This window comes from Haemaphysalis longicornis, unplaced genomic scaffold (assembly GCF_048455015.1).
Source record: "Haemaphysalis longicornis isolate Haplotype H1 unplaced genomic scaffold, Haemaphysalis longicornis Haplotype H1 scaffold_169, whole genome shotgun sequence".
Classification (NCBI taxonomy): Eukaryota; Metazoa; Arthropoda; class Arachnida; order Ixodida; family Ixodidae; genus Haemaphysalis; species Haemaphysalis longicornis.
The window spans coordinates 190,326-205,200 of NW_027526275.1; the positions used below are offsets into that span (position 1 = coordinate 190,326).

A 14,875-nucleotide genomic window follows, 5' to 3' on the forward strand; every position below is an offset into this window, starting at 1 on the left:
TGTCGTGTTACTTGTATGGAGCAAAGTTCATTTTTGAGACCGACCATTGCCCTCTCACGTGGTTGAGGCAAATGTCCCCCAAAAATGGTCGCTTGCTCAGATGGAGTCTAGCTCTCCAGGAGTATAATTTCTCTGTACGCTACAAGAAGGGAAAACTGCATGCGAATGCTGATGACTTAAGCCAACTGTTATGAGGTAACTCAGTTGGATCGCCTCCGGGGTTTCTTTTTATTTTAACCATGTTTAGGGCAGTCGGCCAGTGGCGTTTTCTACAGGACCTATACCCTTGCTTTGGCGGCACCAAAATTCAGCCAAAATCAAATAGCTTCTGTAGTAAAGTGTTTCTTTGTCGGTGCAGGAAGCCTGGTGGGTCTTTGGCGAATTCTGAACGCTTGCGTGTGGGGCGGTGCAGTGTTGCATGGGATAGCCCACTGGTGCTTTCCTTTGTTAATTGTTCAAGATCGTATGTCCCTTGGTGGAAGACGGCCCCTACACCCAGTTCCAGGCTCATCTCTTCCTGCCCAGTGGTCGTCAACGCTGGCCATTCGAGATTTTTCGGGCCGCGGAGGAGCTGTTAGGATCGGCCAACACAGGAATTCCTCGCAAGCCCTAGACAGGGGTGAGACAGCCCAAACAGATTTGGGAGCAGTTTTCGGAGCAGCAAAATTTCGATTTTGGAGCAGAAGAATCTTGATTTGGAGCAGTTAGGGACATTTAATACATCGTCTTGTGAGCTTAAAAAATCATTATTTCAGTAATTTGCAGGGTCAAGTGCACATTTCAATCAGTTTTGGTACAGAACACTTAAACAGCCTTACCTGAAAGAATTTTTAAGAGTATCACAAAGTACTAACTGCACTACCTTTTTCCTAACTGGTGATATTGTGTTGCGCCTGCACGCAACACTGACAACAAAACTGCCGTTAACATTAGAGAGTTTTAGCAGTCCGTCTGTTCTGTTGGTTACTTTGTTACCGGGTTGACGGGACCGGTCTGCGCCTGCGCGCGCGGAAGGGCGAGGAGGCGCGGGCAACTAATCCCCCTACGGCTAGGAATGCCCAAGTGCCCAGACGAGTCCCGGTGAGCACGTTAACTATATACGTACACGACAGAACAGACGGACTGCTAAAACTCTTATCAAATTTAAGGGCTCCGCAATTGTGGTGTTTTTTTTTGCTGTTTTAATGCTAAAATTATTGTTTTTGTAATCCCAGGCTGTGTTGTACGAACGACTGTAGTCACGGCAGCAGTTGAGCAGCTTCGAGCTAACGGTCGCATAGCCCAACCTGCCTACCCGTTTCAGTCCCCGGGGCGCAGGTTCACCCTATGGTCATTTGAGTAGCGTTAATGTTTAGCCACCTAGATTTTGGTATTAAATTTCACTTTGCATAAATCAAGTGTTATAGTCACGTTCTATGGCAACCGTGTAGTCCTGCAGCTATTGGGCGCTGCCTGAACAGGTCGCGGCGCCGCAGCACAGCCCGCAACTTTCGTGTCGACCGTTCCATCCCCGAGACTCACCTCAACATTTTACAACAGCACAACAAGCAACACCTCAACATTTTACAACAGCACAACAAGCCAAAAAATTCACTTCACGAACCCGATTATAGACGCGCGCACCGCGTTTCGCACTCAAGGACAAACCACGCCGAAGTCGTAGGCCCCACATTTCAATGAACTTTTTTTCGAGCCGCCCAACTTCCCGTAAACCATATCCTTGAGTTAACGTCACTGTTCAGAGCCACAACAGATAGAATGAATAGACTGGAACCCAGCTGATAGCGTAAAATAAACCAGGGAAAATATCGGCGATACGCACTGAGCGCGTTGGTAGCAGCCAGATCAGGCGGCGGCCATGTTTGTTGCCACAGCGATGCCTAATCGACAAGGCCGTTTCTGCGAACCCGGACGGAAAGCGAATCGAGTTTTAGAAGCTATCGCTTGCTTCGTTTCAGTCTTTCTATTTGTGCCATTTCTGTGTTTGCGATTGACCGACGATAAAAGCGGTGACCGCGGGATGCGGGAGGCTTTTGTCCCCGCCGAAACTGACATGAGCATCAAAATCCGTGCCGTTGAGGCTCTTCTGGAGCAGTTTGGCGCAATTTTCGCCATTTTCGTGCTTTTGGAGCAGCTTGGCGCAGGAAAATGGAATTGTATCAGAAAGGCGCAATATGCGCAGCTGTCTCACCCCTGCCTAGAGCAAGGTGTGCGTGGATGAATCACCCAGAGGCACGAGGAGGCAAGAAACCCTGGCGCCAACGGCGGCGGTTTCAAGGGGCGGCTTCTATATCCTCGGTTCACCCGGACGCTGCGGGCCACTTCTTTCCTTCATACACGTATGAAAGAAGGGTCCACCGAAAGGAAGCTGCGGTTTCAAGTGCCCAAGCTCTTCGGTTTCCAACCGTCGGCGAGAGCAGGAGGCCACTCCTTTTCACGTGCTGGGAGCCGAGTTGAAATTCCGTTCTCACGGGGCCTCCAAAATGAAGACTTGCGCGAAGTGGTGCAACTCCGGCACAAGACATGATCGATGACGTGGATATTCACCCTTTCCATCGACCGAGTGGTCCGTGTGCATCAGCCACGCCTCATGTTGTGTTGTACATCAAGTGTCGTCCACTGCCCACCTAATTGGACAACCTGTGTGAAGTTAAATTCCCTAGCCAGGGATCTGGGGAATACGAACTCTATTTAAACGACTGTATTCGTGTTATTCTTGTTCTCCTGTCTCGACTGTCATCATGTAGAATAAACCTCCTGTACAGTTTCCTCTTAAGCAGTCATCTCGAGTCTTTAGTCCGACACCATGCCGAGCCGGGACCTGCGGGCCTGAACGAGTCAGACAACCCAAGGGCCCCTCATCTCTAACAACCTTAACCGCAGACGGCGTCACAACAAATGTGAGTTCGTACTCAGTGCAGATGCATCAGTTTGCCAAAAATGTCTCAGCCTGTCAGACACACTGCGCATTCGCCAAAAAAGAGCAATGATAAGACAAAGGAGCTCGAAGCCAGGTGGTGCCCGTTTACCATTGAGCAATACAACAAGCGACAAACTTGCAGCTCTGCGGCGGGCGAATTACGCCTTGAAACGGTCAAAGAATCGTCTACTTACCCGTTTCAAGCTGCTTTCAACTCAGCTTAAAGAAGCTCGTGAACGCGCACAGAAGATTTCTGAAGAAGAGCTCGACAGCAAACTGTGCAACCTTGATCTCCCGGGCGCTCAACTGCGATAATAGAGTGCATAGCTGCAGCCAGGCTGGCCAACAAAAAGAGTCGTCGATACACAGAAGACTGGCTTCTCATGTGCCTTTTGTTGCACATAAGGAGTCCATCGGCATACTCGTTCTTGCGAGATAACAATGTGCTTCCTCTACCGTGTGTTACGACCGTGCGGAAGTATTTAAGCATGGTCCGAGTGAAGTGTGGCTTCGACAGCAGGTTTTTCGCAGCTTTCAAAAAAAAGATGGCCACAAAGGACGAATTCCAACGCCACGGAATTTTGGTCTTCGACGAAATGGTGGTGAGAAAAGAAATGAGAGTACATTCAAAGTCAATGACGTACGTTGGCCTCAGTGATTTTGGTGACGCAGCAATGGCCAGTGACGACCTTGCAGATCACGGACTTGTCTTTACGTTCCGAGCATTTGGGGACAACTACTCTCAACCGATAGCTGTGTTTGCCAGCAAAGGTCCCACTAAAGGAGACGTGCTAGCACAGCTTGTTTTGAAAGCAATTTTCATGCTTGAAGAAGCTGGCACTTTAGTAGATGCAGTGGTGTGCGATGGAGCTGCTACCAATCGCCATATGTGGAAAGAGTTTGGAGTCAGTGGCGCTATCGATCCCACGAAGCACTTCTTCACACCCTGCTGCAGACAAGTGCGGTGTTTATGTTTCTTTGGATGCGCCTCACCTAATGAACGTGTGTGCAACCGCTTGCATGCACAGACAGTTTTGCTACTTCATGGTGGCCGTGCCCAATGGGCACACTATGACTGACTGTTGTAGACTCGGGACAGCCTGGGCACTTACGTGTCTGCCACAAGGTGTCATCTGCTTATCTCAATCCCTCTAACACCGAAAAGATGCACGTAAGGCTTGCTACACAGTTATTTAGCCGGAGTGTGGCGAATGGCTTGCAGTTTTTTTCTAAAAGAGGTACTTCGGGACTGGAGAATGCGCCGGTGCAGTCGAGTTTACTCTCAAATTCAATGACCTCTTCGATGCGCTGAATCGAAATAATCCCAAGGAGGGAATTACTGTAGGAAGCCGGGACTTACGAGTTCTTGCTTCTTTTTTACACTGGTTGAATAAGTGGGAGTGAGAAGTTATGGCTGGAAAGATATCCTGTGAAAACTTCTTGACCCAGCAAACTGCTGCTGGCCTTCGGGTCACAATTTTGTCTGCCTTAGAACTGACTAGGTACCTGCTAAAAGAGTGCAGGTTCAAGTATGTGTTAACTGGAAAGTTTAACCAAGATGTTTTAGAGCACTTTTTCGGAATAATCCGCCAGGCAGCTGGAAAAAATGACCATCCATCCTTACCTACGTTTTTTGCAGCTGTACAATATGCTGTCGTTATACAGTTTGATCAAACCGCCGAAATTTGGCAACTGTGAGGTAGAGCCTGCTCAAAGTACCCATGTGCTTACCTTAACAGACTTGAAACTTGTGTTTCAAGAGAGTGGCAGTGAAGAGACAAAGCTTCAGATGCTGAAGCAGAAATTAGACGGTTTGGTTGTTGCAGAAGTTGAGTGCACCGAGGCTCTTGCCAATGTGTGTACGGTACCTGAGGCAGCTGACTGCATCATATATTGTGCAGAAAGCTCCTCAAGTGCTCCACCTGCTCAACTTGTCGACACAGCCTAATAGAGGAGTGGGAAATCCATTCTCAACCAGAAAGTAGTTTAGTGAACTGCAAGACAAGAGGCGGGCTTCTGCACCCAAAGCGCAATGTTTTTTGCTTGCTTCAGGCGGAGGAAACAGAGTTTCAAAAGCATTCTACAGAAAGGAATGCGTATGAACAGACACTTGAAGAATTGTTGGAAGAACATGTGTTTTCATTTCCGTGTAATGTACACAAAGAGGAAATCATGGCCCAATTATTGCACAACTACCTATGTTGCCATGAGAATGGCCCAGGTGTGCAAACAAAAGAAACGTGATCTAAAAACCAAGACGCAACATCTTCGTAAGCTTGCGAAGCTGGCGTAGGATGGTTGGAGTGACCATGAAATTGCTGCTTTTGTGAAATTGCTTTTGTGAAATTGTGAACCATTAAATTGTGCTTTTGTGACATATGTACATGTATGTGAAAGAATAAAAGGGCATTTTTTCTATGCTGTTTAATGTAAAGTTTTGGGGGGCTATACCTGCAGAAATTCGCGCAGGCATGCCTGTCTTAGCAAGCTGTGGGCCTTGCCATAAAAATAAATGCATGAGGAAAACGAATGCGGGACTGCATCTCCGACAGTCGACGGTGACCTCGGGACTAATCATTGAAAAGACCCGTATATCTAGGATATTTATTTCGAAGGTAGGTAAAACGTTTATCATTTGGAGGAACTCTTTTAGGACTGGGTGGCGTGGTACGCGTAGAATAAGGTAAAAATTTCAAGGAAATATATAACTGGAAGATATAAATCCAACTTGCGAGGAACAGCGACAGAAACAAAACAGCACGGGCGCGCCTAACGTGTGTCTTTTCGAGCCCGCGAGTATTTCCTGAAACCTTTCAGAAAAGTTTAATACATAAAATCAGAACAAACATATTAGTATATGTTTATACTACAGCACAAAACTAAAGTTTTCTACAGAAACTGTAGTGTATTATTCACCATGGAAATGTACTAGGCCAGACCACGGTGGAGGAATAATTTCACCGTGGGCCAGACACAGCTGCACTCCGTTCACTTGTAGATGTGGCGTGCCTGACAAACGCAAGATCGGAGACTGGAACCGCAACCCTTCTGTTGGCAGGAGCATGTGTGTGTATTTCCGTATATTCATGCAAGGTTTGACTACTAACTAGTGCACTACATGAACCCACACTAACAAATCTGTTAGTCAAATAACAGAGTTCACGCCGGCTGTTATGTGGAAGTTAACGAGTCGAATGTCCCTTTCAACAAGCGACGTTTTTTACAACTTGGTACGCTTGTTCCAACGGTAACAACATCATTCAGCTTTCTCTTAAGTGAAGGAAGCTTCCGTCCGTCATAATAAACCATAAAAAAGGTACAATATTGGTATTTATTCGGATGTGTATGTGTTCATTCGTACGCTTCGCCTGCTGTTCGCAAGCGAGTATGACCCTCCAATGCTGTAGCGCCATCTACCAAAAGAGACGCCAAGCGCGAGCGCTCGCTTTGCCGCTGCGGCTGCCTCGTTCAGACACCTAGCTATTCCTCCACCGTGGCCGGGAGGGAGAGCAGCGCGTCACAAGGACCGTCCGCATACACCAGCTGCAACGGCGGCAAGGACACCGGCAATGGTGGCAGCGGCTACGACAGCAATGCAAGCTGGAAGCCAGCAAGGCGCACTGCTGTCTGGGTGGGCAGAAAGAGGTACACCCGGACAGGTGGAAGGTGAAATCAATTAGCGATGGAGAGGAAACGGTTGTTTTGGAAGGCAGTTTGTCTGTGCCTGGGATGCTGGTCAGCCAGGCAGCAACAGACATGGAAACACTGGAGGTCAGAGCCGCAGACGAGCTCTGCCGGGCTCCCGAGCTTGAACTAGAAAAATTGCGGGCCATCAGAAGAGAAAAAAGTACAGCACAGAGCACCACGGCATTGGAGAGAATGAGTAACACACGGGCAAACTTGTGTCAGTGCCCGAAATAGTTGTCAGAAGTGCTATCGAAGTTTCCAGCTGAGGCAGAGGTGCCTGTCTGCTTCGAGTCAGTCGAACACACTCTGGAGGCCTACGTTGTCCCAAAAAAATACTGGGGCCAAATTGTATTCCCGATAATAGAGGAGAAGGTGCGGTTCCTGTCAACGCAACTGACACCATCGCAGCATAACGAGGATGAGATATTGAAGAAGGTGACGCTATACGAGCTTAAGCTCTCAGCAGGAGAATATCGAAGGAGGTTAACAAGCTCAAAAAATCCCCAAAGAGATGACAACTCATCAAAGGCAGAAGAGTGCAGCAGCCTAATTTGTGGAATGTTGACTGATCACGCACAACACTTCTGCACCGTCTTCGCGACATTGCAGAGGGTGAACCCAAAAAGTTAAGTTCGAGGGATGTTAAGAGGCAAAAGGGTCCATCCATTACTCGAGACGCGTAGTAGGCTCTGGGAACAACACACCGGACCCCGACAAGTTCTCAGCAATTAGGGGGTTGAAAGCGCCAAAAGCCAAGAAAGAACCCCGTGGTGTGTTCGGGCTGTGCAATTATTACTGGAGCTACGTGCCTAACTAGTGGAGGTGGCGGCACCGAGAACGGTGCTGGCAGGGGAAAAAGATTTCAAACAAAATCATGTTTCACCAATTCGACGTGACACTCTGTAAAGCTGCGACTCTCGGGACGGCCAACATTGACTAGCCATTCTTGCTGTACACGGACGCCACTGCGGTTGCAGCAGCAGCCTGTCTCTCCCAGCATGCTCAGAATGGCTCTGAACGACTGATCTCATTCACGAGTCACGGGTTCTCTCAGCTCAGGTACGATGGTCAACCATAGAGAGGAAAGCATTCGCAGGGATCTAGAGAAGTTCGACCTCTGGCTGTTTGGTGCTCAGTATAAGGTGGTGTCTAACCACAACCCCCTCTCTCTCCTCACCCTGAACACACCACAGGGAGCAAGGTTGGCTCGTAGGGCCCTTGCCTCGCAGAGATATAACATAATATTTCAGCACCGAAAAAGACGTGCTCACTTACCCGGTAACGCCAACGCTCTGTCTAGGTTGCCGAACAATAACTAGGAAACAGGCAGCAGACGCCATGCCCCAATGGCCTGCGTCAGAGAGGACTTTGATGTCCACTGTTGGGACTCAATCACCACTTTCGTCGTTGGAAGGCAAGAATGTTCGGGAAGAATCGCTTCCAGAGTGGCCGCTCTATGCCCGGAGACAGCGGTACATCAGCGGCCCAGTCGGTAAATATTTTGGGACTTTAGTGTCTTGGATATCCATTGAATTGTGTCTGCCTCGTTAAAGGGGCCATGCAGACAAAACAAAAGTTTGGTTCATTTGAAAGATTGCCTCATTAGAATCATACTGACACCACTTTTAAGGTAAGCTTTGCTCAAATGAGCTACATAATTAGGAGAAAAAGGAATGGCCATGCGACTCATTAGCTCATTTCCCTCACTAGAACATATGACGTCATATGCACAGTCATGCGATTGGCTAAGAGCACCTTGTTCAAAAGGACACATCTTCAAGCACCTTGTTCAAAAGGACACATACGACTACAACCCTGGTTTGATGCAGTTTGATGCCTGAAATACGTATTGGTAAAACTTCAAAAGCCATTTCCTAACCTTTTCTTGCTTTTTTCAGCCCGTTCCGATTGTTCTGCCGATTTCTTTGTGACCACTGGGTCTATCGGTTCGTATTTTTCCCTTAATTCCTCGAAACAGCTCGAGTCTATGAGCTTCCTGCCTTAAAACTTTTTAATGCAATGACTCCTTAAAGTTGGTCAGGAAGGCCTACACACAAACTACACTCAAATAGGTTTGATTTAGATACAACTTCTGCCAACTTCAGCTGACTACACGACTCCAGATACCCTTTCAAAGCCTTCAAGCAACCGGGAAACCAAAGTACATTGTGACATTATGAGCCAGCGTTCGGTTTGTCAAGAATGGCTGGCATCGCTCTCAAACCGACGCCATTTAGCTGGAGCTTGGGAGACCACTCATACCTTGGTCTGAATAGATAGAAGAATTCATTAACTACCTTGCTGTCCCCAGTGGACACATTTTAGGGGTGAAGCACCTTAATGCCGAGGCTTGTCTACGAGCCACTTCTCAAAGCAGTGTGAGACAGCCGTTAAGTGCTCGGTGTGTGACTCTACCGAACGCCATGCAACGCTTCACCCGTTGGTTACGCGCACATACATTCCTTCTAAAACTGCAGAAGGAGAAGACAACACTCAAGCGACAGGAGGAAGCGTAACTACTACGCGCACCGATATGGGTGACAAGGGCGATCAAAGCAAGTCTTGTGCGAGGATTTGCCTGGTGAACGTAACCCACGACTGCCAACCGCACAAGGCAGTAAAGGCTTACGCCATTTTAGACGATCAGAGCAATCGGTCACTGGTGACGTCGGAGCTGCTAGATCTCTTTAGTGTTGATGGGATACCCACAGGCTACACTTTGAGGACATGCTCTGGAATAACGGAAGTCACCGCAAGGTTGGCGAACGGCTTCTCGATTCAGAGTGTGAGTGGTGACGTCGACCTGAAGCTTCCACCATTGCTTGAGTGCAATGACATTCCCAACAGCAGGAGCGAAATACCAACACCTGAAGCTGCTCGGTGCTACCCACATCTCCAGTCGATAGCCTGTTTCATCCCTCCGCTGGAACCAGAAGCAGAGATATCGCTTCTTCTTGGCCGGCACATCATTAGGGCCCATAAGGTGCGTCAGACATGCAACGGTCCACACGATGCGCCTTACGCCCAGAAGCACGACTTAGGCTGGGTGATAGTTGGGAATATTTGCATCGTCCGAACGCGGAAGCCAGGTACCATCAACGCGCTGGAGACTCACATCTTGAGCGACGGACGTCCATCTCTTCCAGAACCTCGTGACAACCATTTTGTGGTGAAAGAGCACCCTATCCTGGCGTCACCCGGCAAGCATGATCCCACGCAGGATTACGGGTTGGCAGCGGAACCGGAGAACTTTGACTGTACCCTGTTCCAATACGACTAGTGAGGACAACAAGCTCGCTCCCTCTATAGAAGATAGAGCATTCCTTGACATAATGGAAAACGAGTTCGTCCAAGATCAGTCTAACAGCTCGGTTGGTCCTCTTCCGTTTCGCATACCGAGATCCCGGCTGCCAAACAACAGGCAACAAGCCTTATCCCGCCTCCTCGGACTACATCGCACTTTGCGTAGGAATCCTGAAATGAACGTGCACTTCGTGGCCTTCATGAAGGAACTGTTTGTGAATGAATATGCAGAACCTGTTCCACCGCTCGCTGATGGCAAGGAGTGCTGGTACTTGCCTTTGTTCGGGGTCTACCACCCTCACAAGCAAGAGAAGATCAGGGTCGTCTTCGACTCCAGTGCTCAGTACAAAGGAGTGTCTCTGAACAGTGTCCTTCTCACAGGACCGGATCTCACAAACAGTCTCATAGGAGTTCTGATACGCTTCAGGAAGGAGCCAGTGGCAGTGATGGCAGACATTCAGAAAATGTTTTACAGTTTCTTTGTCCGTGAAGATCATCACAATTTTCTTAGGTTCTTGTGGTTCGAGAACAACGACATGTCAAAAGAGATTGTTGAACACCGCATGAAAGTGCACGTCTTTGGGAATAGCCCATCCCCCGCTGTGGCTACCTATGGACTGCGGCGAATGGCTCGACAAGGCTCACGGCTGTACAGGGAGGAAGCGGTGAAGTTCGTGGAAAGAGATTTCTATGTCGACGATGGCCTCAAGTCAGTTCCCACCGAGGAAGACGCCATCAACCTGCTGCGAAACACACAGGAGATGCTGGCAACGGCGAACATACGACTGCACAAGATCACTTCAAGCAGGGAGAACGTGCTAAAAGCATTTCCGGTTGAAGATCATGCAACGGACTTAAAGGAACCCGACTTTACTGCAGAGACGATGCCCGTGCAACGCAGTCTTGGGCTCCTTTGGAATGTGTGCGAGGACACGTTCGTATACCGTGCTCCTCCTCAAGGCAGACCCTGCACGCGGCGTGGTGTTCTGTCCACTGTTAATGTCCTCTATGACCCGTTGGGTTTTGTGGCTCCAGTGACAGCACGGGCAAAACACTTTTTGCGTGAGATCACAGTGGAAGGCTATGACTGGGATACTCCGCTTCCAGCTCACAGAGCGCAAGATTGGGAAGACTGGAAGAGCTCGCTTGGGGCACTGGAAGACCTGGAGATCGCCCGGACTTACGCAACTTCAACAATGCTTGAAGCTGAGCGAAAGGAAATTCACATCTTTTGCGATGCATCCACAAAAGCCGTCGCAGCTGTGGCGTACCTCAGAGTTGTTGACAAAGAGGGAACGCGACATGTGGGTTTCATAATGGGAAAAACAAAGCTGGCACCCCTGGCCGAACCTACTGTTCATTCCAAGGCTCGAGTTATGTGGAGCTGTCCTTGCAGTCGAACTGGCTGAACTCGTGCAACGCAAGCTGGACATTCAGCCGGATGCAGTGGAGTTCTACATCGACAGCAGGGTCGTTTTAGGCTACATCTACAATGAGACCAGAAGATTCTACGTTTGTGTAGCAAATAGAGTGTTACGTATACGTACGACCACACGGCCAGAACAGTGGAAATACATCCACACGAGGGAGAATCCTGCGGACCACGGCACAAGAATGGTGTCAGCGATGAAGCTCGAGCACACGACCTGGCTCAGTGGCCCCCATTTTCTCCGGCAGGGCGATGAACCAGCCCTATCATCACCTGTCTTCAATCTTGTGTCTCCAAGTGAGGACAGAGAATTACGCACAAAAGTCAACACGCTGGCCAAAGCAGTTACGTCATCCAGGCAACTCGGTGCGGAGCGCTTCCTTAGGTTTTCGAGCTGGAAAACACTTGTTTGCGCAGTGGCATTTCTTCTTAGAGCTGCGCAGCGTGTCAAGGGTCTGACCGCGCAGGAAAGTGCCACCGAATATCTTTCTACAGCGAGAACTGTAGTAATTCGTGCTGTTCAGCAGGACTGCTTCTCTGTTCAGCAGGACTGCTGCAGCAGGACCATGGCTGGTTGTTGCTCGCCGTACATGAGGTGGAATGTCCAACACTAAACGCTGGTTGGTGTTTATGTGCCTAAGTATTCGTGCAGTGCACATCGAGGTGATCAAGGCGATGGAGACGTCCAGTTTCATCAATGCACTCCGAAGATTCCTAGCAATCCGGGAACCCGTCAAACAAATCCGCTCCGACTGTGGCACAAACTTTGTGGGAGCGTGCAGAGAGATGGGAATCAACCCAAATGATCTGGGAAGCTCGACACTGGGGAAGTTTCTCAACGAGAAAGGCTGTATGTATGTATTTAACCCTCCGCATCGGTCTCACATGGGTGGAGTTTGGGAGAGAATGATAGGTATCGCTCATCGGATATTGGATTCCATGTTGCTTCAGACGCACCATAACCGTCTGACCCACGAGGTCCTTACGACCTTCATGGCAGAAGTCTCAGCTATCATAAACGCAAGGCCTCTTGTTCCCGTATCCTCTGACCCGGAAAACCCAATCATTCTCACACCAACGGCGCTCTTGATGCAGAATCTGGGAGCTTCAACTTCAGCCTTTGGGGAAGCTCTACCAAGCAATCTGTACCGACGCCAGTGGCACCAGGTGCAAAACTTGGCCAGTGAGTTCTGGAAGAAATGGCGCACCGGGTATTTGACTACCTTGCAACAGCGAAGGAAGTGGCAGATCACTCTACCTGACCTCAAGGTCGGAGACTTCGTCTTGCTCAAGGAGAAAAAAGCCAACCGGTGTGAATGGCCGGTCGGAGTCGTCACTCAGTGCATACTGAGCGCCAACGGGCACAGTAGAAAGGCTGAAGTCAAGACAGCAAAAAGCGAATCGTTAAGATGTTCGTCCGTCCCATATCAGACATTGTTCGTCTGATGACTACCTGATATCACTGTGCCGCCCACGAAGCGATGCACCAGACGGGGAGTGTGCTGCCCATCGGTACGAAGGGCACCCGAATTCTTCAAAACGAAACCGGAACCACCTTCTTCCGACTGTCTGCCGCCATCTGGCGTGCTCCCCCCACCGGCAAACAACTGGGACAAACCCTCGCCATGCTGGTACTATGAACCCGGGTGTGGCAGCCTGCAGTTCAGAGACGATGAGCTAAGGTGCGGCAGCTGGTCGCACACCACTGCCTTTTTACGGCATGCACTTGTTGATTGTAACCACCTTGTGTATTCTAATTCAGTTCATAAAGTTTCGGTTTTAATCATCAGTTCGGTCGTCATCCACCAGGAAAGCAGGCGTTCTTGGCGTGAGTCGAGGGCTGCCTGTGAGGCCTGCACAATTCACTCCCTGGAGATGCGTGAATTTTTTCTCAGTACAATACCCCACTGTCTAGTAAACACTGATTCCATCGCCGGAGTTGCCCAACTTTCAGAAACTCCTCAAGGCTTCAGACAACATTTGCATCCACATCAACAGCTACCACACCGCGTCAGCCGTTTTTGGCACATCAGCCAACAAGGAAATGTCGAGGAATTCATTAAGTCTACAATGTGCGCCTAGAATTCAGTATGTCTACAATGACATGCCAAACAATGTGTATTCGGGACTGACACCAACAAAGCACTGCTAGATCAAACCGTACTAGACCTGGTCATTGACTGGATTCGGGAACACCTTAGCCTAGAAGGCACCTTTTTGGCATTTTCGAACACCTGGCACAGCCTTGTATATTATTTCAATGGGGGAATACTCTCGATAATTCGAACGCGTGGGTATCCAGAACAGTGAATTCGAACTGGGATCCCCTAGTTTCCATCACTCCTCACAGAAGAAGTCAGCCCAGAGTGATAACAATGTGTTGCAAATCCAAACCAAATCGAATTTACAAAGGGTGCAATACAACGAAACTGAAAAACAACAGCGTGGCGCGCGCTACTCTCCTGCAACAGCTTATTTCGCGTCTACAGAGGGCGCCGCGCCACCGGCGCCAGTGCTCCAGCGCATGCCATTGTTATTTACGAGATCACCTGCCACAAACGTGTAATAGCACCTAATTTGCGATAACGAGTCCAGAGGTGGCTGCTTTGTGTTCTGCCCGCGCAGTGTGCCGTGATTTCCATTAATTTTAGCGCCCGCCCGCTAATTCGAACTCCGCTTTTAATTCGAACAATTTTATGGTCCCCTTCAAGTTCGAATTAACGAGCTTTTACTGTACTACAGCACCCGCCATTCACATGAGGATGAAAAGTATGAGCCAAATCTGAATGACCAAAAAAAAAGAGGTGTCAGAGGTTGCACTTGATATAATGAGGAATGCAGAACATGGCCCTTATTTTGGCGTCTATAGCGGAACAATGGTATTTAGTGCCACCTTTAACAGCCTAGGTTCAGTTATGCGAGACTGAAAGGCAAAGAATACATGCTACAGTTGACCAGGAAGCAAACATTGGTGTAAAATCTTTGCAGACTGTCATGAATATTTGCAGAGCTGCGCACACTACGACATGCTCTCCTCAAAAATCTTAGCACCCTTTGAAACTGACAAAGAAGACCAGAGCTGCTTTTTCGTTTCAGTGCTAGCTATACACTGGCAAACTTTTGTTTGCCAGTCACACAATGCCCCACAATCACTGGGGAAGCACTGCAGTTTCGCCATGCTACTATTATAGGCAAGGTTACAGACCCTTGTTGGCTTCACAGGCTCCAGGCACCCTTTTTCTGGATGGTGGCACGGCGATCTCGTGGTGGACAGGTGCATCCCGACATCCAAGTATCGGTTGAGCACTGTCGCAGCTAGCTGTCGCAGCCATGTGACACTCGGGTGGCCAGTTGCCAAGCATGTGCTCGTTCTTCCCGCCTGCACAAAGAGAGAGAAAGATCAAAGTTTACTGAAAGGAGGAAGTTTGGACCAAAACACAAGTATCTGCCCGTCATTGTAAAAACTGAAACAAGCCTTGGATGCAAGCCCACGACATACTTATGAGGAGCAGCCCTGAGCTCACGCCATTCCTTGT

At 49.0% G+C, this 14,875-nt stretch overlaps 1 protein-coding gene across 4 annotated transcripts in view; it reads right to left on the reverse strand.

Moving 5' to 3' along the window:
* LOC144166326 (uncharacterized) overlaps positions 1 to 14,875 on the reverse strand; it is a 156,240-nt gene that overhangs the window by 134,520 nt on the left and 6,845 nt on the right. For all 4 annotated transcript variants that reach the window (XM_077695855.1, XM_077695853.1, XM_077695854.1 and 1 more), the window contains exon 3: positions 14,545 to 14,718. In XM_077695855.1, the coding sequence (XP_077551981.1) occupies positions 14,545 to 14,701 (157 nt within the window). In that variant the 5' untranslated portion in view covers positions 14,702 to 14,718. The remainder of the gene's footprint in view (positions 1 to 14,544; positions 14,719 to 14,875) is intronic.